General features: G+C 34.7%; 1 protein-coding gene across 1 annotated transcript; it reads left to right on the forward strand.

Annotated features, from left to right (window-relative positions):
* Nucleotides 1-8,323: 8,323 nt before the first annotated feature.
* On the forward strand, nucleotides 8,324-8,669 carry LOC133332114 (cathepsin L-like). The gene is made up of 2 exons (XM_061540495.1): nucleotides 8,324-8,405; nucleotides 8,468-8,669. The coding sequence occupies exons 1-2, from the start codon at nucleotides 8,367-8,369 to the stop codon at nucleotides 8,666-8,668; spliced, it is 240 nt and encodes a 79-aa protein (XP_061396479.1). The 5' UTR covers nucleotides 8,324-8,366; the 3' UTR covers nucleotide 8,669.
* Nucleotides 8,670-26,912: the final 18,243 nt, after the last annotated feature.

Raw genomic sequence — 26,912 nt, forward strand, 5'->3', positions numbered from 1 at the left:
TGGCCATAAGTCTATGGCAAAAAGATTTCGTAGTTTGGATCGTAAATTGAATGAATGATATGTGTCGTGAGAGCTTTGCTGGTAGAAATAAAACCAATTTAGGATTCCGAGAAAAATGCGCTATCGATAAGAATTATCAATAATTATATATATATATATATATATATGGTGGAAGAAGTCCATCAATGTCCGAACTTGCAGAAGGATGTTCGTTGATTCACTATCGACGTTTCTTTGACGTTCGATGGAAGTACTGATGGGTCTGTCAGCAATCTCTATGTGGTGATTGAAATGACTCGCCAGTTAGCCTGCCATCAGAAACAGTGTACTCAACAGCACATTATGTGCTTGCCGGAAAGCATCCTGGTTTCCTCAAGGAGCTGATCGACGCTCGTCATCTGAATCGAACGAAAGTTCAGTGATAGTTGTGGAGGGTATCAAATGATCAGCCACGTGCGAATGTACCTCTTTGCCGGAAAACCTGGCCATTCGGCAAAAATTTTAATAGGTCTCCAGTGGAGACATTGGCAACTTTTACAATTAATTACCTGTTTAAACCTGTTTGAGGGCTCATCTCGAAAGCAGTTTCCGCAAATAAGCTCAATGGACATTTTGGTTTTTATTTTCATTATTTTATATAAAGTTTTTATTTTTTATTATCAAAAAAAAAAAAAAATATTTCAATAAATTAAAATACAGCTTACAAATATTTCTAAAAAAACTTTAATACAACCTACAAAAAATTAAAGAACATGATCAATTGAGAACAATACAAACAAACAACAACAACCAAATTAATTAAAAAAGATAATTGAACACGCCCCTCAAGAAAACAATAATTTATTAAAATTGGTAAACAATTTACATACAAACCATATATATTATATTAATTGCTTATACAAGTTTTACAAAAAAAAAAAAAAAAAAAAAACCAAATACAAAAAAATAATTAAAATATTTATTAAAAAACTATTTCTATTTGAAAACAATATTTTTTGTTTAAAAAAATTAATAAAAAAAATAAAACAAAAATAAAAATATGGGAAAAAGAGGAATAAAAATATTCATAAATATATGAAAAAAATATTTGAAAAAATATATTTATTATTAAAAAAACAAATCCAACCCAAAACAATAATAATTGGCATTAAATAAAAAAACGTATATATATTATGTTGTGGTAAAAAAGTAACAGATTATAGAAAAATTGATTAAAAAAATAACAAAAAAATGGAAATGTAAAAAATAATAAATACCATTATAACGTATATCTAGACTATAAAAATATTATTAAAAAAATAACAAAAAAATATGGAAAAAATACACACACAAAAAAGTATTACAAAAAAAAAAAATTAGTGAAAAATGGAAAATAAAAAACGTAAAGTTATAAATAAAGAAGCAAGAAAATAATAAATAAAAATGTTAAAAATTAAAAATAAAAAACGTAGATTTTTATATAACTTTTTCTGGGGCTACCATAAGGCGTGGATTTTTTTAAATAATATGTGGATTTTTTAAATAATTTTTTTTACAGGCCATAAGGCGTGGATTTTTTCACTAACTTTTTTTTCAGGATCTACCATAAGGCGTGGATTTTTTAACTATTTTTTTTCAGGGTCTAACATAAGGCGTGGATTTTGTCATTAATTTTTTTTTCAGGATCTACCATAAGGCGTGGATTTTTTCACTAATTTTTTCAGGGTCTACCAGAAGCCGTGGATTTTAAAACTATTTTTTCAGGATCTACCATAAGGCGTGGATTTTTTAACTATTTTTTTTCAGGGTCTAACATAAGGCGTGGATTTTGTCATTAATTTTTTTTTCAGGGTCTACCATAAGCCGTGGATTTTTTAAATAATTTTTTCCGGGGTTACAATAAGGCGTGGATTTTTCAACTAGTTTTTTTCAAGGTCTATCATAAGGCGTGGATTTTTTAACTAATTTTTTTCAGGGTCTACCACAAGGCGTGGATTTTTTAACTAATTTTTTCAGGGACTACCACAAGGCGTGGATTTTTTAACTAATTTTTTTTTTCAGGGTCTACCATAAGCCGTGGATTTTTTAACTAATTTTTTCAGGGTCTACCACAAGGCGTGGATTTTTTAACTAATTTTTTTTTTCAGGGTCTACCATAAGCCGTGGATTTTTTAAATAATTTTTTCCGGGGCTACAATAAGGCGTGGATTTTTTAAATAATTTTTTTCAGAGGCCTATATAAGGCGTGGATTTTTTAAATAATTTTTTTCAGAGGCCTATATAAGGCGTGGATTTTTTAAATAATTTTTTTCAGAGGCCTATATAAGGCGTGGATTTTTTAAATAATTTTTTTCAGAGGCCTATATAAGGCGTGGATTTTTTAAATAATTTTTTTCAGAGGCCTATATAAGGCGTGGATTTTTTAAATAATTTTTTTCAGAGGCCATAGACAGGCGTGGATTTTTTAAATAAATTTTTTCAGAGGCCATAGACAGGCGTAGATTTTTTAAATAATTTTTTTCAGAGGCCATAGACAGGCGTGGAATTTTAAAATAATTTTTTTCAGAGGCCTATATAAGGCGTGGATTTTTTAAATAATTTTTTTCAGAGGCCAATATAAGGCGTGGATTTTTTAAATAATTTTTTTCAGAGGCCTATATAAGGCGTGGATTTTTTAAATAATTTTTTTCAGAGGCCATAGACAGGCGTGGATTTTTTAAATAATTTTTTTCAGAGGCCATAGACAGGCGTGGATTTTTTTAAATAATTTTTTTCAGAGGCCATAGACAGGCGTGGATTTTTTAAATAATTTTTTTCAGAGGCCATAGACAGGCGTGGATTTTTTAAATAATTTTTTTCAGAGGCCATAGACAGGCGTGGATTTTTTAAATAATTTTTTTCAGAGGCCATAGACAGGCGTGGATTTTTTAAATAATTTTTTTCAGAGGCCATAGACAGGCGTGGATTTTTTAAATAATTTTTTTCAGAGGCCTATATAAGGCGTGGATTTTTTAAATAATTTTTTTCAGAGGCCAATATAAGGCGTGGATTTTTTAAATAATTTTTTTCAGAGGCCTATATAAGGCGTGGATTTTTTAAATAATTTTTTTCAGAGGCCATAGACAGGCGTGGATTTTTTAAATAATTTTTTTCAGAGGCCATAGACAGGCGTGGATTTTTTTAAATAATTTTTTTCAGAGGCCATAGACAGGCGTGGATTTTTTAAATAATTTTTTTTCAGAGGCCTATATAAGGCGTGGATTTTTTAAATAATTTTTTTCAGAGGCCTATATAAGGCGTGGATTTTTTAAATAATTTTTTTCAGAGGCCTATATAAGGCGTGGATTTTTTAAATAATTTTTTTCAGAGGCCTATATAAGGCGTGGATTTTTTAAATAATTTTTTTCAGAGGCCTATATAAGGCGTGGATTTTTTAAATAATTTTTTTCAGAGGCCTATATAAGGCGTGGATTTTTTAAATAATTTTTTTCAGAGGCCTATATAAGGCGTGGATTTTTTAAATAATTTTTTTCAGAGGCCTATATAAGGCGTGGATTTTTTAAATAATTTTTTTCAGAGGCCTATATAAGGCGTGGATTTTTTAAATAATTTTTTTCAGAGGCCTATATAAGGCGTGGATTTTTTAAATAATTTTTTTCAGAGGCCTATATAAGGCGTGGATTTTTTAAATAATTTTTTTCAGAGGCCTATATAAGGCGTGGATTTTTTTAAATAATTTTTTTCAGAGGCCTATATAAGGCGTGGATTTTTTATATAATTTTTTTCAGAGGCCTATATAAGGCGTGGATTTTTTAAATAATTTTTTTCAGAGGCCTATATAAGGCGTGGATTTTTTAAATAATTTTTTTCAGAGGCCTATATAAGGCGTGGATTTTTTAAATAATTTTTTTCAGGGGTTACCATAAGGCGGGGATTTTTTAAATAATTTTTTTCAGAGGCCTATATAAGGCGTGGATTTTTAAAATAATTTTTTTCAGAGGCCTATATAAGGCGTGGATTTTTTAAATAATTTTTTTTCAGAGGCCATAGAAAGGCGTGGATTTTTTAAATAATTTTTTTTCAAGGCCTATATAAGGCGTGGATTTTTTAAATATTTTTTTTCAGAGGCCTATATAGGGCGTGGATTTTTAAATAATTTTTTTCAGAGGCCTATATAAGGCGTGGATTTTTTAAATAATTTTTTCAGAGGCCTATATAAGGCGTGGATTTTTTAAATAATTTTTTCAGAGGCCTATATAAGGCGTGGATTTTTTTTAAATAATTTTTTTTCAGAGGCCTATATAAGGCGTGGATTTTTTAAATAATTTTTTTCAGAGGCCTATATAAGGCGTGGATTTTTTAAATAATTTTTTCAGAGGCCTATATAAGGCGTGGATTTTTTAAATAATTTTTTCAGAGGCCTATATAAGGCGTGGATTTTTTTTAAATAATTTTTTTTCAGAGGCCTATATAAGGCGTGGATTTTTTAAATAATTTTTTCAGAGGCCTATATAAGGCGTGGATTTTTTAAATAATTTTTTCAAAGGCCTATATAAGGCGTGGATTTTTTAAATAATTTTTTCAGAGGCCTATATAAGGCGTGGATTTTTTTTAAATAATTTTTTTTCAGAGGCCTATATAAGGCGTGGATTTTTTAAATAATTTTTTCAGAGGCCTATATAAGGCGTGGATTTTTTAAATAATTTTTTTCAGAGGCCTATATAAGGCGTGGATTTTTTAAATAATTTTTTCAGAGGCCTATATAAGGCGTGGATTTTTTAAATAATTTTTTCAGAGGCCTATATAAGGCGTGGATTTTTTTTAAATAATTTTTTCAGAGGCCTATATAAGGCGTGGATTTATTAAATATTTTTTTCTGAGACCTATATAAGGCGTGGTTTTTTTAAATAATTTTTTCAGATGCCTATATAAGGCGTGGTTGTTTTAAATAATTTTTTCAGAGGCCTTTATAAGGCGGGGTTGTTTTAAATAATTTTTTCAGATGCCTATATAAGGCGTGGATTTTTTTTAAATAATTTTTTTTCAGAGGCCTATATAAGGCGTGGATTTTTTAAATAATTTTTTTCAGAGGCCTATATAAGGCGTGGATTTTTTAAATAATTTTTTTCAGAGGCCTATATAAGGCGTGGATTTTTTAAATAATTTTTTTCAGAGGCCTATATAAGGCGTGGATTTTTTAAATAATTTTTTTCAGAGGCCTATATAAGGCGTGGATTTTTTAAATAATTTTTTCAGAGGCCTATATAAGGCGTGGATTTTTTAAATAATTTTTTCAGAGGCCTATATAAGGCGTGGATTTTTTAAATAATTTTTTCAGAGGCCTATATAAGGCGTGGATTTTTTAAATAATTTTTTCAGAGGCCTATATAAGGCGTGGATTTTTTAAATAATTTTTTTCAGAGGCCTATATAAGGCGTGGATTTTTTAAATAATTTTTTCAGAGGCCTATATAAGGCGTGGATTTTTTAAATAATTTTTTTCAGAGGGGTATATAAGGCGTGGATTTTTTTAAATAATTGTTTTCAGAGGCCTATATAAGGCGTGGATTTTTTTAAATAATTGTTTTCAGAGGCCTATATAAGGCGTGGATTTTTTAAATAAATTTTTTCAGAGGCCTATATAAGGCGTGGATTTTTTTAAATATTTTTTTCAGAGGCCTATATAAGGCGTGGATTTTTTTAAATAATTTTTTTCAGAGGCCTATATAAGGCGTGGATTTTTTTAAATAATTTTTTTCAGAGGCCTATATAAGGCGTGGATTTTTTAAATGATTTTTTTCATAGGCCTATATAAGGCGTGGATTTTTTAAATAATTTCTTTCAGAGGCCTATATAAGGCGTGGATTTTTTAAATAATTTTTTTCAGAGGCCTATATAAGGCGTGGATTTTTTAAATAATTTTTTTCAGAGGCCTATATAAGGCGTGGATTTTTTAAATAATTTTTTTCAGAGGCCTATATAAGGCGTGGATTTTTTAAATAATTTTTTTCAGAGGCCTATATAAGGCGTGGATTTTTTAAATAATTTTTTTCAGAGGCCTATATAAGGCGTGGATTTTTTAAATAATTTTTTTCAGAGGCCTATATAAGGCGTGGATTTTTTAAATAATTTTTTTCAGAGGCCTATATAAGGCGTGGATTTTTTAAATAATTTTTTTCTGGGTCTACCATAAGGCACACCCTTTGTCAATGTGCTTTCAATATCTTCTAATTGGCTTGTTTGATGTCATTCAATTTTAAAAATGTACATACATACCTACATACTATATGCATGTGAGGGAAAACAATGCAAAGTGACATTTTTATTTAAAAATGTTTCAAAAAAATTTTGTTGTGGTTTTTGACAGGCCACCACCAAATTAAACAATCACGATGACTGATAATATTTTTTGTCGGTCTTTCTTAAGTAATTATGAATAGCTGAGATATTGTTGTTAGACTTGCAGGGGACATTCAAACAAAAAAAGCAAAAAATTATATATACTCAAAGTGAAAATGTTTTGATAGATGGTGGGGCTACAGTAAACCCACGAAATAGGGGATATATGAAAAATGATTTGAGGTTAGAAATTTTTTTTTTTTTTGATTGATTTTTATTTAAAAAAGACGCTTCATATGGATTCCGGTTTTCAGATCTAATTTTTTTTTTGGTCATCAAAATATATTTGGGTAAGGTTCCACTGTGAGTATACGTACGTGAAAATCTTGAGGAAAATTCCGCAATAATCAACCATGAAAATTAGATGTATGCATTATTTTTCGCAGATATTGTCACTAAGGGCACTGGACTACAGTTTTTTTTAATGAATTTTAAAAACAAAATTCCTTCAAATGACTCGGTCAGAATTCTGTACGAAAATCGTACAATATTCGCAAACATGAAAAAGCGATTCGAACAAAATTAACGAAGGGAGAAAATTAAACAAAATGATCTTCAGAAGTTTGTGGAGAACTTGGAGTGACCCGAAGAAGTCATTGTGGGTGCGGACTGAAGAATAATTTCGAATAAGTCGGCCTGCAAACAAATTATGTAAGACCATACTGTAAATATTTTTTTAAATATTTTTTATTGTTACCTAGTGTAATAATTTTAAATACAGCGGTGAAAGTAATTTCTAAATATATTTTATATTATATGTTTTGTGAAACGAATTAAGTTGTCCACGTTTTCACTTTCTGGTCCATAAAAGTCATCTCGATTAGAAAAACATTCCAATTATTTCATGAGGGCATTGCATGGAATGGACAGTGACTATTAAATGCAGTTAAGATAATAGGAAAGGGATAAGAGTAGACTGGACAAATATCCTGCAAAAATCGTACAATTATAGCCCTGAAATATTCTTGAATAAACCCACGCCTTAGATGGGCCTTAGAATGGTAACTATTCCTTCAAAAATATTTTTGAATAATTCCACACCTTAGATGGGCCTTAGAATAGTAAATATTCCTACAAAAATATTCGTTAATAAATCCACGCCTCTTTGATAGACCCTTGAAAAAATATTCTTTAATAAATCCACGCCTCTTTGATAGACCCTTGAAAAAATATTCTTTAATAAATCCACGCCTCTTTGATAGACCCTTGAAAAAATATTCTTTAATAAATCCACGCCTCTTTGATAGACCCTTGAAAAAATATTCTTTAATAAATCCACGCCTCTTTGATAGACCCTTGAAAAAATATTCTTTAATAAATCCACGCCTCTTTGATAGACCCTTGAAAAAATATTCTTTAATAAATCCACGCCTCTTTGATAGACCCTTGAAAAAATATTCTTTAATAAATCCACGCCTCTTCGATAGACCCTTGAAAAAATATTCTTTAATAAATCCACGCCTCTTTGATAGACCCTTGAAAAAATATTCTTTAATAAATCCACGCCTCTTTGATAGACCCTTGAAAAAATATTCTTTAATAAATCCACGCCTCTTTGATAGACCCTTGAAAAAATATTCTTTAATAAATCCACGCCTCTTTGATAGACCCTTGAAAAAATATTCTTTAATAAATCCACGCCTCTTTGAGACCCTTGAAAAAATATTCTTTAATAAATCCACGCCTTAGATGGGCCTTCAAAATTTTATATTTTATATTAACCAAAAAATCTCTTATAGGGTATTGAATGGTCACCACTGCCAGCATTTTTTTTTTTAATCTCAAAATTCTCATTCACCCCATCATTAACTTAATAATACACATTATTTAAAAAATATGTAGTCCCTCAATTGCAACAACCACACATCATCATCACCTCATAGACATACATATGTATGTATATTTATATAGGAATATACTAACTAACTAGCCCACAACAATGCACCAAAATAATTTTTTTCTAATTTTTCAAAATCAGTCTAAATCAAAATGAATCCGCTGACAGACGAAGAATGGGAAGCGTACAAGGTATGCTGGCATTAAATTAAAGTGAAAGTGATCGGAAATCTGAATTGTGGTGTTTTCTTTAGCTTGAATTCAAAAAATTCTACATGGACTCAACTGAGGATGCAATGCGTCGGAAGTTGGTAGCGGAACGTAAGGCATTCATCGATGACCACAATCGTCGTTATGAGGAAGGTTTGGAGACATTCACCTATGGTCTGAATGGTTATACGGATGTAACCGAGGAAGAGAGACGTCGACGATGGTATCGGCCAATGGTTGAGTGAAGGTTTTGGGGACAAAGTGAAGTGAAAAGTGATGAAAGACATTCGAGGCAAAAATATATAAATTGTGATAAATTATTAATAAATAAAATTGGTTAATTTAATTTTTAATAAAATATTTCATATTTTTAAACTAAAAGGCCTATCCGGATTTATAAAATATTTTTTCAAGGGTCACAAACAGTCGTGGTTTTTTTTTAAATATTTTTTCATGGGTCTCACAGAGGCGTTGATTTATAAAAAAAGATTTTTTTAAGGGTTTCAAAGAGGCGTGGATTTAATAAAGAATAATTTTTCAAGGGTCTCACAGAGGCGTGGATTTATTAAAGAATAATTTTTCAAGGATCTCACAGAGGCGTGGATTTATTAAAGAATAATTTTTCAGGGATCTCACAGAGGCGTGGATTTATTAAAGAATAATTTTTCAAGGGTCTCACAGAGGCGTGGATTTATTAAAGAATAATTTTTCAAGGGTCTCACAGAGGCGTGGATTTATTAAAGAATAATTTTTCAAGGGTCTCACAGAGGCGTGGATTTATTAAAGAATAATTTTTCAAGGGTCTCACAGAGGCACAGAGGCGTGGATTTATTAAAGAATAATTTTTCAAGGGTCTCACAGAGGCGTGGATTTATTAAAGAATAATTTTTCAAGGGTCTCACAGAGGCGTGGATTTATTAAGGAATATTTTTTCAAGGGTCTCACAGAGGCGTGGATTTATTAAAGAATAATTTTTCAAGGGTCCATCTAAGGCGTGGATTTATTAAAGAATATTTTTTCAAGGGTCCATCTAAGGCGTGGATTTATTAAAGAATTATTTTTCAAGGGTCTCAAAGAGGCGTGGATTTATTAAAGAATTATTTTTCAAGGGTCTCAAAGAGGCGTGGATTTATTAAAGAATTATTTTTCAAGGGTCTCAAAGAGGCGTGGATTTATTAAAGAATTATTTTTCAAGGGTCTCAAAGAGGCGTGGATTTATTAAAGAATTATTTTTCAAGGGTCTCAAAGAGGCGTGGATTTATTAAAGAATCATTTTTCAAGGGTCTTACAGAGGCGTGGATTTATTAAAGAATCATTTTTCAAGGGTCTTACAGAGGCGTGGATTTATTAAAGAATCATTTTTCAAGGGTCTTACAGAGGCGTGGATTTATTAAAGAATCATTTTTCAAGGGTCTCACAGAGGCGTGGATTTATTAAAGAATAATTTTTCAGGGATCTCACAGAGGCGTGGATTTATTAAAGAATAATTTTTCAAGGGTCTCACAGAGGCGTGGATTTATTAAAGAATCATTTTTCAAGGGTCTTACAGAGGCGTGGATTTATTAAAGAATCATTTTTCAAGGGTCTTACAGAGGCGTTTATTTATTAAAGAATCATTTTTCAAGGGTCTTACAGAGGCGTGGATTTATTAAAGAATCATTTTTCAAGGGTCTTACAGAGGCGTGGATTTATTAAAGAATCATTTTTCAAGGGTCTTACAGAGGCGTGGATTTATTAAAGAATCATTTTTCAAGGGTCTCACAGAGGCGTGGATTTATTAAAGAATCATTTTTCAAGGGTCTCACAGAGGCGTGGATTTATTCAAGAATCATTTTTCAAGGGTCTCACAGAGGCGTGGATTTATTAAAGAATAATTTTTCAAGGGTCTCACAGAGGCGTGGATTTATTAAAGAATAATTTTTCAATGCTTAGAAGGGTCTCAAAGAGGCGTGGATTTATTAAAGAATATTTTTTCAAGGCCCATTTTTTGTCTATCATTATTTTTTTTGTTCCACAAATTACTCATTTAGAAAAGACACCCAATTGCCAGACAACTGGCCATCTTCACATATAAAATAATAACTGCAGGACATTATATTGCCATTGTTTCGCTCCGTTCCGATTGTTGCTTGTCAATGTAGCAAAACCACAAGAGAAGTAGAAAAACGAATATCTTAACACAAAAAAATGCTTGCAATTTTTGAATAGCTGGAGATGAAGATGAGATTACAACAATTAAAGAAAATACAAAACTAACAGCAACAACAACAACATCTTAACACATTTTTGTAGAATAAATCCTTTATTTGATCCTTTTTTCCGTATTCATCTTTTAAACTAAAACCCCCCGAAGAAGAAATAAAAACCCCAACAATAGCTAAGAAAGTGTTAAGACGATAAAGCAAAAATTCAGAGATTAAAGGCAGTGTGTTTTGTTTTATTGTCTCTTCTTGTTTTTATTTTTTCTTCTTAAGAAACATAAGTTGGTAGCTAACAGGCAAATCGGTCCGGTTTTTATTTTTTTATTTTTCCTTCGATTTTTTTGGTTTGTATTCGATGGTCTTAAAATGTTCTTCTATTTATTTGCCCGAAGACTAAGATGTTTTGTCATAAACTATGATAGACATGCCTCAAAATCTGCAAATGGTGCGGTGTGTTTGAGGCATGTATACACTCGAAGAAAAATGTTAGTTGATTATATTTTTGGATACCAAAAGGGAAATTGAGGCTAACCTCTCTCTATATCATTTGCTAACGGAATACCCCTATCTTCCACAGCTTGCGGAATGAGGAATATATTTGTAAAATATACCCCCTTCGATTTCGAGTCCACATTCCATATTGTCTTGGACAGTAAAGACGAGATTTTTTACCTCCAAATGTTCTTGAAAAATGTCGTTCATATGATTTTAAATTGGATTCCTTTTCCACTTCTTCATTATATAAGGAATAAGGAAATATAAGGAATTTTCCACCCCAGACTATGAACTTGATTTTGCTGTGTAGTGTTATTAGTAGTTTGAGGTTATATTTGTGTACCGAAATTGTGTATATTCAAATTTTTTTTAAAGGTCGGAACTTTTATATGGGCACTATGTTATTTCTATTGCCTGTTCGTTGGCTGTCTATCTCTTGGGAAAATTTAATATCAAATTACAGACTCTCAGATTGGAAAAATGGCTTTCGAGTGGGAGCAATGAAAAATAAGTTTTTTTATACACCTGAATTCTGCAATGCTAAATTAAACCCTTCAAAATGGCGGAAAACAAATCCCTCGTTATATGGGGTATATGTCTAACTGTAGACCAATCGCGAAAATTTACTACATAAACATATTTTCACCCACCATGAACCAAGAATGGCAAATTAAAAACTTTTTAGCTGGAAACGTTAAAAATACTGAATTTCGGAAAGGACCTTTATCTTACGGCTATGCTAAAAAAAACGATTTACATTTGTCTGCAGAAATTCCAAATCAAAGCCACTTCATTGAGAAAATGTGTCTCAAACATTCAAAATACTGACAATGGGGCTATGCCAAAGCAAGAATCTACATTGATTAGTTTGTGAATGAATTATCAGCTTCCATAAATATGGAATCGAAGTCTTTGGTTCAGGCACATCCTTTTGTAGAAATGTTGATGATCAGGAAGGGGCTTTTTAAAAAGCTTCTGGTATAAAATAGTGGCGGAGAAGAAGAACCAATAAAATATGACGGTATAGATTGTATACCACCTAGCCAAGATGAGGTCAGAAGAGCAATCAATCGGCTGAAAAATCATAAAGCAGCAGGTGCCTATAGAGGAATAAATCCTCCTCCCCATCGCAAATACAAATCCGGCTTCAGAACAGATTTTTACTCTGCGCCAAATCCTGAAATAGACACACGAACAACACATCTACATATTCCGCCTATTCGTCGACTATAAAGCCGCATTTGACAGCCCTATCCGTTCAGAGCTGTTTAAAGCCATGTCTGCATGGCACAAGGTTAGCAGTTGAAGTCGGAAAGCACCTTTCAGAGCCCTTCAAAGCCGAACGAGGATTCAGACAAGGTGATAGTTTGTCGTGTGATCTGTTTAACATCCTGCTGGAAAAGTCTGCCAAAGTGGGTCTGGCAGTAATTGGCGAGAAGACCAAAACGGATTTTATCAACCCCCAAGACGTCAAGTAGACTCGGACCAACTGTGGAGAACTACAACTTCGATGTAGTCAAAGATTTTATATGTACTTGTTACTGCCATAAATAAAACTAATGACATCAGTTTTGAAATTCGGAAAAGGATAGTTGGTAATATGTTACAAGGACAGAAGGGCGAATAAGTGATATCAGTAGTTATACGCCACAAGGTACATACAAATATTCTTAAAAAAAAAACAAAATATATTTTATTTTGACATTAAGCATGTTTTCAACCCCAAATTAGAATGATCACTATAATATGTACTCTATCTTATGACCGCTAATGACTGATTATCTGCAAAAAGAGTCATTCAAATTAGTTGGCCAGGGGATTCCTTCGCCGTGCATAACTTACGATGTTCGTTTTATAATTATAACCTCTAAAGCGAATAGGAAAAAAACCCTGTTTGTCATTTGTATCCCTGACCGATGGTGGAGGAATTTGATGCTGAAGCATTTGCCTTTAAGGTAGGGGAAATCCTATCACATTGGTGAAAAATCCAAAGAGAAAAAGATTTGAAAGGTAAATAAAATGATGAGTCAGAAAGAGGCTGCGACAAGGAAGAAGGCGGTGACGGTGAGACATTTTGGCGAGGGGCTACAGTTCTGAGTGCAGAAGCTACAAAACGAAGGGGTGAGGTTATGGGGTCTTATTCCAGAGAAGACGAGTCGCGCACACGCTGGGCACCGACCTGAGACATAAAGGCTCTACTAGCAAATATCGACATGTTCGTAAAGTTTATAGATGGTCTGAGATAGAGAGCGCATATGACTATATAGGAGATCTAGCGAGGGGCGCACCCTGTGAAATAAAAGTTGATCCCGCTCGAGTTAACAATGTTAAACGAGGGATTTCTCCGTGGAGTGAAAGTAAAGCAATTCGTTTTGCATTTACACACTAATTTATTTATATAAAAGCAAACACGTTACACATCCTTATCAGTCTGTAGTGTAGATTACTCGCCGTAATCTCACCCAAACATATCAAATTTGGCAATGAAAAATTTCTATCTTATTATAGAGTACAACAAGAAAAATGTGGGCTGTGTACGAAAATAAATCCCTGTTTAACTAAATAGCTTTCTTTTGCCCAAGAGGCCCTCAACAAGACATGCCCTATCTTTATTAAACGAAATTCCTTGTTCGTTACGTGAACAATCACCTAAAGATTACCCAATCACCAATCGAAAACCACTAAGGAAAGTAGTAAAGTCGGACTGAGCCGACTATATGATACCCTTCACGACTTTGGGTATATTCTACATATGTATCCTAAAAGACTTCGATTTTCCGAAGGAATATTGACATGAAATTGAACGAACTTAAATATGTGACCTTTGTCTATATCTGAACCGACTAACATCAATCCATACACATGTCATTTTGCAACATATGCTAAATTTTGTAACCCAATTTAAAGAAAACTTGACACACGCTATTCGGTATGCGGCACTGTTTATAGTTTAATCTCAATCAGACACTCATTGATTACTTGGTGTACAATTAACATGATTAAGTCTAAGCTATGCTATATCTATATCTGAACCGATTTCAAGGAAACTTATCAGAGAATAATTTATATTAACTTCAGTACGTTGTGTCAATCGGCCTAGCTATAGATCTTTAGTGCACCATTTACCTAAAATCGGGCGAAACTATATATGGAAGCTATATCTAAATCTGAACCGATTTTCACAAAAAGATTATCAGGGACTTTGGTGCATCATTTACCTAAAATCGGGCGAAACAATATACGGGAGCTATATCTAAATTTTAACCGATTTTCACGAAACTTAGCACACATCATTCTAGACTTAATTTCGTACGCTATGCCAAAATTCGTGGAAATCGAGAGATTTTGAGGAACTTTGATGCACCATTTACCAAAAATCGGGCGAAACTATATATTGGAGCTATATCTAAATCTGAACTGATTTTCAGAAAACTTAGCACACGCCTTTCTGGCCTTCATTCAGTGCGCTATGCCAAAATTCGAGCAAATCGAAGGATTTTCAGGGACTTTGGTGCACCATTTACGTACAATCGGGCGAAAATATATATGGGAGCTATATCTAAATCTGAAGCGATTTTTAAAAAAATTGGCACACGTCTTTCTAGACTTAATTCAGTACGTTATGGCAAAATTCGTGCAAATCGAAAGATTTTCAGGGACTTTGGTGCACCACTTATCTAAAATCGGGCGAAACTATATATGGGAGCTATATCTAAATCTGAACCGATTTTTACGAAACTAAGCTCACATCATTCTAGACTTAATTCAGTACGTTATGGCAAAATTCGTGCAAATCGAAAGATTTTCAGGGACTTTGGTGCACCACTTATCTAAAATCGGGCGAAACTATATATGGGAGCTATATCTAAATCTGAACCGATTTTCATGAAACTTAGCACACATCTTTCGAGGCTCAATTCAGTACGCTATGCCAAATTTAGTGCAAATCGAAAGATTTTCAGGGACTAAAGTTCGTAAATCGGACAAAAATATATATGGGAGCTATATCTAAATCTGAACCGATTTTTCCCAATTTCAATAGGGAGCTGTAAATGAGCTGTACCAAATTTCAACCAAATCGGATTATAAATGCAACCTGCACTTTGTTTACAATTTAACATCAACAGACGGTCGGACATGCATAAATCGACTCAGAAAGTGATTCTATGCATATTCTCAAAAGGAACCATGGGTCTATCTCGATTCCTTTTGCCTGTACAAACATATGCACAAAGACATAATACCCTGTACCACAGTGTGGTGAAGGGTATAAAAATAGATGTCGTCCTTGAACATAATTGCAACTTCATGTAAAATTTCATTTCAGTGTCCAATATTCCATTGTCTATGTCCAATATACCCTTAAAAATATCAATTTATGAGTATAAAAATAGAAGTCCTTTAAATAAATAGAACTATAAATTATATAATCCTATTATTTTTGTTTTCTCCTGTTATTCCTCTTGGGAGCAAGGGCTCGATAATTCCTTTTTTTATTCCAGCTAAATAGATGATTGTAGTAGATGGTTGGTGAACTGTATCCACGGTGATGTGGGGCTGACATCTATCATTGCATAGAAATAAAGCCACCTTGAATTATACCCACCGCAATATTTCTCTGGATGACGGGATTTTTATTATGTGTTATTTTCATGTCGAGGTTGATATTAGAATTACTTCGAAAAACCACTTTGATCGGATTTTTCCAATCTCCTCTAAGATTTGAAAATAGAACCCATCTATTATTGCCTAGAAATAACGCCACCTTGAATTTTTTGCATTGCTTGTGGTCCTTGCTTATTTAGTGTTGCCATTTTTCCCTGGGTGACACTATCTCCTATCTTTCGTATTTTGTTCCCATGACGAGGATGGTTATTAGAATGCATTTCACCTGGATGGCGATGGTAGACCCTTCGAAAACCACTTTGATCGGATTTTCCACCTAAATTTGCCTAGAAAGAACGTCACCCTGCACTTTGTGCAGTCGTTGCGATATTTGCTTTTTTTAGTGTTGCCACTTTTCTCTAGGTGGCACTGTTTCCCGTCATTCGTATTTTGTGTTATCCTCAAATAGAGACGTAGATGCCGATGTTGGTTATTAGAATGCCTAGGGGTTTCGAATGCATTTCATGTGGAGAGCGATATAAACCTCTTCGAAAAATCACTTTGGTCGAATTTTTCCAACATTCTCTGGGATTTAAACTTACAACACATCTATCTTTGCCTAGAAATAACGCCACCTTGAAGTTGTATATATGTTAATACCGAGGTTGGTTTCCAGAATGTCAGGGGTTTCGAAAGCATTTAATCTGGAGGGCGATGTAACTATCTTTAAAAATCTACATTGATGGATTTTTTTCCGCCTCCTCTTTGATATGAACTTAGAAACCATCAGCTGCTCTGGGATTTAAACTTGGAACCCATCTATCGTCGACTAGAATTAACGCCACCTTGAATTTTGTGCATTGGTTGGTGTTCTTGCATATTTAGTGTTTCCATTTTTCTTGTGTTTTATTTTCTTGTATATATATTAATATCGAGGTTGGTTTCTATAATATCAGGGGGTTTCACAAGCATTTAATCTGTATTCGAACTTAGAACCCATCGGTCATGGTATCTGGCCACTGTTCCCTTTCCTTTTAATTTTCCCAACCCAAATTCCAAATAATTTTCTTTGAGTGTAACATCCCCGCTACAATGAAAATGTGTATTCTGTTTCGGCGGTAATGTTCCATGGTTAACCATAACATATGTATTACTAAGGGATACGACGAATTATCCTTCCAATACCAAATCAATTGGCAAATAATCACCATATCAATATCTTAAAGGCTCTATTGATGCACCCCATTTTTGTGATATTTTCTTTTCCTTTTCTTATAGACGACAATTTAAATAAAATATAAATAAGGATAACCAAACATACAACATGTCCTTTTTCTTGTAACCTTACAATCATGATATAATTCCTTGTGCCCCTTTTCCATAAAAAAACGAAAGAAAGGAAAGACGAATATGTCTTCAAGAAATTGAAATCTTCTGCGATGACATATCATTTCATTTGATATGTATATTTATTGGTCCCATCATTGATTGGTGCCGCTCAGACAACCTCTTGTCGACATGCAAATCAGCAATCCTTTTTGTGCCACCACCCACACCCTCATACGGGTCCACCCACCCATCATTGACTGTTAGATTTTCCCTCATAGGATTTTATTGTCATGACAAGTAATTCCATCTTCTGCACATTTGACAATAACCTGGCATCTTTCCTTTTTTCTTTGACATCCTTTTTGGAATCACAAAGGACATTTTCAAAAGGACATTTTCTTATATGAATTGTTGTATGTGTGTGTGTGTGAATAGCATAAAATCATTTATTCATGTTTGATGGCTTATTGTATATTTATTTATGGTTAATGCCTCTTCTATTCGATGTGGTTGAGATGTTCCGATGGGTAGGGGTTTCTTTCAAAGGTCTAATGGTCACATTGACGACAATTTAGCCAGGGATCTCAACAGCTGATGGATATGAAAGATTTTCACATGCCAACAATTGAAAAGTATTGGAAGATATTGATTTATGGGATTGGTAGAAAATCAAGCCCCTCAGTTTTTGAGACTAGAAGTCTTAGAACCCCTAAGACGTAGCGTTTATTTTCAAAAAATATATCTTCAAGACACCAGAATGGATTTGGATTTAAAGAAAAACTCAAGTACACCAATACGCATGGATTTTTATACCCTACACAACTATGTTGTCAGGGTATTATAGTTTTGTGCAGCCCCAAGAGTTTGTATCGCTGCGAAACATTGGTCCTAGACCCACCTTTAAGTATACCGATCGTTATATCTATACTAGCTGAGACGATCTAGACATGTGTGCCCTTCCGTCCATCCGTCTGTCCATTATAATTTGTAAACACCATATAGGCCACAGTTAGGGACCAATCTTCATGTAATTTTGCATGTAGGATGGTTCTGGTCAATGAAGACCCCTATTGTTTTTGGTAAAGGTCGGTTAATATTAATATTAATATTGACACCAATTATATTGCCGTATGTACTCGGATGTGGGAGTTACACTTAAATATTTACAGATGCCTTCGTATTCATATATTATTTAGTAACCCATTGTCACACTAGAGGGCGGAAATATAGCGCTCATCGCTTTGAAATTTTCCATGAGGATCCAGGTATGGTCAAGGACAACGCCTAGAATTTTCGCTGATGATCAGATAATAAGATTGGGATGAAGTGGATCGAAAACTTAATTTTTTGTGTATTTCGAGTCGATCTATAGGCCACAATTGAAAGCCGAACATCACAACACAACCCACGGTGAATTGAATCTAGACAAAGGATTAGCTGTACTGAATATTAAAAATATTACGAAAATATGTATGGAAGAAGTGCTTTTGGCCTCTAGTCGGTCAAGAAAGTGCAACTATCGCGTAATATTGCACAAGCTCAGAATATAGAACCACAGACAGTTAGATTTTCGTGGAAGTTGTGGAGGTTATCATATGGACGGCTCCGTCTGACTATACTGCTCTGCTCACTGGTTTAAAAATGTTTTTTTCAATGGCCATTACTAGGCATGCATTTTTTAAAAATATGTTTTTTCTAGGACCATAACAAGTCGTGCATTGTTATTGGTCCTATATAAGGAATTATGGGTCCTATAATAGTCTTGGAATTTTTAAAAAATATTTTTATAAGCCCTTTTAGGGATAAGTAAATCGACTTTCGACTAATCGACTTTTTGTATTGAAAAGCCTAAAAGTCGAAGTCGACTTTTGATCTATGAGAAAATTCTAAAGTCGACTTTCGATTTTCTTCATAAATGCTTGGTTTTTTATCACAAAGCTCAATTTGCACTTTCCGGAACTTTACTTTATCTGTTCACAATAATTCATATAAAAAAATCAAATTTTTAGTCGATTTTGAACAGTTTTGACAAGATCGAAAAGTCGACTTTTTAGTCAAAGGCAAAAACCGAAAAGTCGACTTTTAAGTCGGAGGCAAAAATCGAAAAGTCGACTTTTGCGCTCTACTACGTATGCCTAGGTCCTATACAATGCATGGATTTTTTTAAAAAATGTTTTATGGGTCCAATAAGTGTGGATTTAAAAAAAATTATTGGTCCTATCGTGATACAACAAATAAGGTAACCTCATGCTCACAGATGACATTTTTTTTTTATTTTGACAACCCTTCATTGCTGTGTTTTAGAGGTTTTCCTATAGAAGAGTTCGGAGTTCATATAGAAGAGCTATATGTCTCATGTAAAGAGAGCGGGAGAAAGGAAACATACAGAGGACTTGTAAGGTCGAATGTCATTTCAATTCTAATTTTATTATTTAATATTATTCCTTAAGAACTACCTAACCTAATATAACTTAGCCTAATACACATAAGAGATAACATTGTTCCTATATATAAGTGTGCTCATTTGTTTACATTACCAAATGAGCGCACCAATACCTTTGTGTGTGGGCTGCTATTAACTCTTCAGCTCACCCACTCATAAAACCACACTGAAGTGATCTCTATTTACTCACCCGCTGAGGGCATGTTTATGGAGATATCCTTTATTAGCTATGCGTCTTCAGCAGCGTGGAGTGTTATCATCCCTTATGTGCATACATGCACACACAAATAGATTTTAGGACTGCTTATCTACTATTTATGACATATGTAAATGTCTAAAACATCCTAAACTAATGCAACCAAATATCATGTTCATATTTTTATGAACATCTTATTATAGAAGAGCTATAGGTCTTCTCATAGAAGAGCTATAGGTCCTCTTATGAAAAGCTATAGGTCCTCCTATAGAAGAGCGGAAAGAGTTTGTACGGGATAAAGAAGATCTGGGTGTATTTTTAAAGAAACACGGGTCTTCCCGAAGTGATAAATTAATATTGTTATTTTATTCCGTATAATTTTTTTTAAAACATAGTTGGGACGACCACCACAGGCACGTTTGAATTTGCATTCCTTGGAGCGGATGTTCGGTTCACCAATTGCCTTGCTGAAATGTATGTGGCACGTTTTTCGATCAAAGGTTATTACCTCACCATCAGTCTTCAAAATATGTTTGCAAGCAGCCATTTTGGGTACATTGGGCTGTATTAAAGAAACGTTACGTTAAAAATGCGGTACAACTTGACCAACAGAAGCAGGTGAACATCCTTTGTTTACGTGCGTGTAAGCTAAATTTAAACCGTAGTGTTGAATGACTTCCTATGGAATACCTGAAAGCCGTCTTAGTAGTCCATGTAATGAAGTTTTTGGAATTGCTCATGGCCCTTTGGGCTAGGTTCTCGTTTATGGACAGAGCACACTGTTGTATTTCAAATTTCGAAATGAAACTACCTTTATTATTTTGTCATGGGTCATATATAAGGTGTTGATTTTTAAAAAAAAAATATTTTTATAGGTCCAGCATATGACGTGGATTTAAAAAAATATATATTTATTGGTTCTATATAAGGCACAGATTGCGTGGATTTCTTAAATATATATATATATATATATATATATTATTTTGCCTAACCCCAATTTTTCCCAACTAATCCCATTACCTCTCTTGGCAGATAACATGACACAAACAACATTTAATTCATGATGCATTTATGAATGCCATTGACATGATGACCCTTCAGATGGATGATAAAATCCCCATTCCAATTGTTGATGATGATGCCAACAGGATATGAACACACAGACAATTGAAAATTCATTCACTCAATGAATGGCAACATTTTGTAAAATGTCAGTAATCCATATGACGTGGAATGGGAATGGATAGACAACAGCAACCAACAAAACAATTTAATCGCTTCATTTGGAAAAAATCCGCCCCCTTTTGCACGTCATAATGGCATCAGAAAATGTTCGGAACAATTTTTTTCAATTTTCATTTTACAGTTGCAAGTTTTCCTTCACTCATTTATCATTCAACAGTCATTTATTTGCTATGCTTCTTCTTCTACTTCGTGTTTTTCACTTGAACGCCCAAAAAGTTATAACACCAAAAATTTTGAGTGATTGCGGAGTATGAAAAACCCCCAGGATATTAAACCATGCAACTTTACAGCTTTCATGTAGAGGAGACAGAGATAGCGGAAAAATAGATACTTGGAAAGGAGGTTATGTTGTTGTACACGTAAACAAATATTTTTAAAATATAAAACCCTGGAAAAATATTTAAAAAAAATCCGCGCCTTATATAATTTAAAAAAAAATAGTTTCAACAAATCTACGCCCATTGGTGTCCCTTGAAATAATATTTAAAAAATCTACGCCCATTGGTGTGTCTTGAAACAATATTTTAAAAAAACGCCTAAAAACTTGAAAAAATATCTTTAAAAAATCTACGCCTATTGATGACCCTTGAAAAAATATCTTTAAAAAATCTACGCCTATTGATGACCCTTGAAAAAATATCTTTAAAAAATCTACGCCTATTGATAACCCTTGAAAAAACAGCAACAGAAGATGACAGCAACAGATGGTAAGGAGCCGCCGTCTTATGCCAAGGTTGCTTTCGAGACGAGCTCTGCTATGCAGTGATCGACGGGAATAGTTCGTCCAGTAAGCTAATGAAGGAGTTCCATAAGGATGTGTTAAATGCGGTCAACAGCAAGATTATGGAGTACCTACAAGAAGGAGCGGACTCTATTGAACTGGATAGCTGCGATTTCAAAGGGAACTATCTAATGCTGGAATTTGAAACTCCAAAAATCATAGAAGCCCTTAGGAAGATAGTGGCAAGCATTGGATCCATAGATGGAGGAACAATGAAACTCAAGCTGATGAGGAAAAAAGACATTTCTCAACTATAAAAGGCTACAGTCTATGTCAGAGGTTGTGGTAGCGATTTCGACACGGAACGCATGCTCGAGATCTTCAGCTCACAAAACAAGACAATGGATGTGAAGAAATGGGAAGTGTTCCACAGGGAGGAGAACGAGGAAGGGACTATCCTTGTGTTAGGCTTGGACAGGTCTACAATGGCAAGTCTGGCTAAGACCATGGGCAAGGCGCACTACGTGTCCAATGCCGTGTACTTCAAAATCGAGAAGGCAAGGATTGGGGACGATGAAGCGAGGGGAAAGTAGCCATCAACAAAGACGAGGGAGCCGAGGAGAAGATCACGGACTCCCAAGAAAACCAGTTACTGGAGAACAACTGATAGAAGTCATCCAGATTGACCACCATCGGAGCGAGATGGCAACCCTGGTCCTGATGGAAAAATAATAAAAGGTAAAATAGACATCGGACTAATCCAGGAACTTTGGACAATTAAAAACAGGGTCTCTGGATTAAGCCATATAAATTACCAAATCTACTATGTAAATACGGGTTCTCGTCCGAGAACCTGTATAATATGTCACAAAAATTTACGCTTTTTCTTCTCGCCAGAGTTGTCAACATGGGACGCCACAGGGCAGTGGTAACATTTACCTGGCTTCAGTATATCTCCCGTTCAACTCGCCGGAAAAAGGTAACGAAGTACCACCACCAACAGCAGAAAAGCTGCAGCGACAGACTTTTGATCATAGGAATAAGAAAGCACAGGATTTTCTTCATAAATACATGGTTTATTACCACAAAGCAGGAATTGCCCTAAGATTACACATTCCAGAACTTTATTTCATCTGTGGACAACAATTCCTATAAAAAATAATTTTTTAGTCGATTTTGCTTTAACTCACATCATATTGCGAAAGAACGGGTAGTCAAAGGCAAAAATACTAAAAACAAAAGGGTAACAAAAAGGCCCATCTAGATTATTTGAATACCAGCCGATCTAATAACCCTTAACATAGACAATAAACCTAACTTTCTTAACAGAATTAGAAAGGAGGTATTAGATATAACAATATGTTCAGGAAACTTAATATATGAGGTCCAGGTATGGTGGGTCTTAGAAGAGTACTCCATTTCTGACCCCAAATGCCCTACGGTCACTGCCGAAACCCATATACTTCCGAAACAAGTCCAAAATTAACTGGATAAAGTTTGGGAGACTAATCAAGGAGAGGTTAGGGCAACCTATACACAAATGACATAGACAGGAACTTCAACAAATTAACGGAAATAATTGAGAGGTCTTTCGAAGAAAGTTGTCCTCTTCGAGAAAGGAGATCTGCCTTTGAAAAACCCTGGATGATAGGGAGATTCGGAAAGAGGCCGAAAACTTTACAATATACAATATTCTGGGACATTTTCCTCGATAAACGGAAGGAATACAATAAATTGACAAGAACCGCCAAACGCCACTCCTGGAAGCTGTACTGCAAACAGGGAAAGAATAAAATAAATTGACAAGAACCGCCAAAAGCAACTCCTAGAACCTGTTTTGCGAACAGGTAGACTTCCCATCGAACACATCGACAATGGACGATATCATGGCAGATAGGGAAGAAAGATCAGAGGAACCTATTATTGACAAGTCAATGGTGTTAGACGCCTTAAAAAGCTTCTCACCATTGAAAGCGGCAGGACCAGATAACTTCTTCCCCGCGTTAATACAAAAAGAGGTGGTATTTTTATCACCACATATAGCCGCACTCTTTAAGGCATGCTTAAGTGTTGAATATTGTGAATTGACATAATTGGCAACACATATAGTTCATGTAATTAGTGATCCCTACATTAATCAGTTACGATAAGTCTATATGATTACTTTTGTACATAGGATAGTGATGTAAGTAATCATTTTTAATTATCTAGAATAAGAAAAGATCTAGAGAGCATCGTATGTCGATACATCAGTAATTAAATTATCAACATTAAGGTTGACGTACACACCGAAAGCCTGGCAAGAAGCCAGGGTAGTCTTCATACCCAAGCCCGGCAAGGCAAACTACGACACACCAAAATCTTATCAGCCAATAAGCCTAACTTCTTTCCTACTCAAAACCATGGAACGTACAATCTACACCATGAGAGAAGCAGTATAGCCAATGATATGATGAAAAACAAACAACTTGCGTATGTAAAGGGGAGATCAGTGGAAACCGCTTTACATCAGGTAGTACACTATATTGAGGGCACCTTCGCTGAGAAGATGTATACCTTAGCGTTATGCATTGACATTGAAGGAGCCTTCAACAATGTCGGCACTAATACGTTTATCCAATCCTTAGCAGTATGCATTGGCATTGAAGGAACCTTCAACAATATCAGCACTAATACGCTTATCCAGTCCTTAGATACCTTCCAAGTTGACCAGGCAATCATAGACTGGGTTAACTAAGGATTAGATGGATTAGCTGTATCATACATGACATAACAATCAGAGACAAAGTAGGTCAGGGAACACCACAGGAAAGGATTTCGTCATGGCTCCTGTGGGTAACTACCACAAATGGACTCTTAAAGAACTTAACCGATGAAGGATTTGAAACAGTCTGTTATGCAGATGACTACGATATGTCTTTTCACTAGAAAGACAAAAATAGGTCAGTATGAAGAGCCTATCTTCCAAAACAAAACGAAGGACATATCAAACAAAGTTAAGTATCTGGGAAAAACTTAAATGGAAAGACCACATACAGCAAAGGGCTGACAAGGCCCATAGATGCTGGTCTTTCTATAGAAGAGTTGTAGGCTCTAAATGGGATTTCCATCCAAAGATGATACACTGGATCTATAAGAGCGTTATTAGACCAATTCTAACATACGCGTCTGTTGTCTGGTGGACAGCAATGGATAAAAATGTAACGTAAAAGCGTTGCCGAAAGTTCAAAGAACGTGTTGCCTAGGTATATGTGGAGAAATGCGTACAACGCCTACTAGGGCCTTGGAGACAGTATAATATATACAAATAAAATATGAAACGGCGGTTGCAGCTTTAAGACTTAAGGCAATGGACGAGTGGATAGATACCGGACACAACATACAGCACAAAAACATTTTACAGGCAACTACTGAGTCAACAATCAATACCTTTGATTCAGACCGCATACCTGAAACGAGAGTAGTGACACGGTGCGAAACTATAATACCAGATAGAGAACAATAGAATAGGCTCTCGACTGGGAGGAACAACTGGACTGGGACTTTTTATAGAAGAACCGGGTACCGAAATTTATCTTCGTCTTACAGATCACAGTTCGATCATACAGGCGGAGGTTCTGGCTATAATAGAGTGCCTTAACTGGTAAAGTTCAAACCAAGGACAAAATACGATAAAGATAATATCTTTCAAAAACGTTAAATCCAAAACTGTACTGGAATGTAGGAAATGAGGTAATGGGCGAATGGGACCCACAAAACCCTTTGAAAAATGAGGGGACAGGAAAAATCACCAAATCAAAACTAAGGAAATTCTAACGCTAAACAAAAAAAAAAAAAAATAATCCAAGAGACGGGTATTATGACGGGACACCTCAGCAGCATGTGCAGAGCGTGTGGGGAAGACAGTGAAACGCTGGAACATTTCCTATGCCATTGCCCAGCATTTACATACCTTCGGAAACAATTCTTGGGAAATGACACTTTTCACGGACTAACCGATCTGAGGGGGTGTGAATGGAGAAGACTGAAGGAATTCACAAAAAACTCGGAATACCAGGATTCATAGGGGGAATCAAACCCAAAAGCTTCTTAATATAAACTTTGACTAATTCCAACTTTCTCCGCACTTCTAGAGCGCACAACAGGTCTCATTTGGCTTATATGTATGCCCATGTTATGTTGGTGGTATCATCCACTCCTCTTTTCAACCTAACCTATTGCTGACTCTTGAAAACTTATATTTAAAAACTCCACGTCTCTTGGTGACCATGGAAAAAAATATTTTTAAAAAATCCACGCCTATTGTACCCTTTGGAAAAAATGTGCTTAGGACCTTAAAAAATATTTTTCTGCGTGTATTCCGATGAAAAATTATTTCCGAACTTTTAGTTTGCCTGCTGATGATAATTTTTTAACCCGAACACTGGTAAATTGCAATCACCATGAATGCTATGGCGAATCTTGGTGGCGGGGGACCAAAGTAAGGAAGCCAACAAACACGCGATAAAACTTTCACAAATTCTGTGGTTGCTGACTGCCATGGTCCTTCCGATTCGTTTAAGGGTAGCAGCAACGATTGACTCAATGTTTGTTGGCTGAAATGGTTGAATGTCATGAATGGCTCTTTGGCCATACACGAAGTGAGTGAGTGAGGGAGCGGGTGGCTTGGCTATAACTGGTGTAATAAAACACGTGGTCTGGCTCACATGAAGGTATTAACGCGTAACACGGATGCATGGTGATGACGACGATGCTGCTGATGATGATTAACCTTGAAGTGCACACCAAAAGGACTCTCTTCTCTATTCCACTACAACAAAAGATGATGATGAGGTGGGTGGATGTATGTGTGTGTGTGAGGCATTGGAAAAAAACTTGTAGAGCACACATTGCCAACTTTTGGTTGGTCGCTTGAAATGCACCGGAAACACGCAAACTGTGGTTTTACTTTATGTCTTTGTCCGGCAGTTAAACAGATCCTTTGGATCCCAGGGACAATGTAGAGGTAGCAGCTGCAACAGCAGCAACCATTGATGCCACCATTAGCTCTTCCAGGTTTGATGACTATCATGGCTTTTTTGTTGTTACTGGCTGTCTTAACAGGCATTAGTACTTCCACTTGCCGGACCTCCACTCTCTCTCTCGCCTTTGGTTCGGTGAGGTCAGGTCAGTCACTTCTCTAAATGCGAAAAGTTCATGCTATTAATGTCATGTTCTAAAAGTGGTCTTACATGCAGCTTTATTACATTCTTAG

Source organism: Musca vetustissima, unplaced genomic scaffold, assembly GCF_032173495.1.
Source record: "Musca vetustissima isolate MV318-11 ecotype Yass unplaced genomic scaffold, APGP_CSIRO_Mvet_v1 utg48982, whole genome shotgun sequence".
Lineage (NCBI taxonomy): Eukaryota > Metazoa > Arthropoda > Insecta > Diptera > Muscidae > Musca > Musca vetustissima.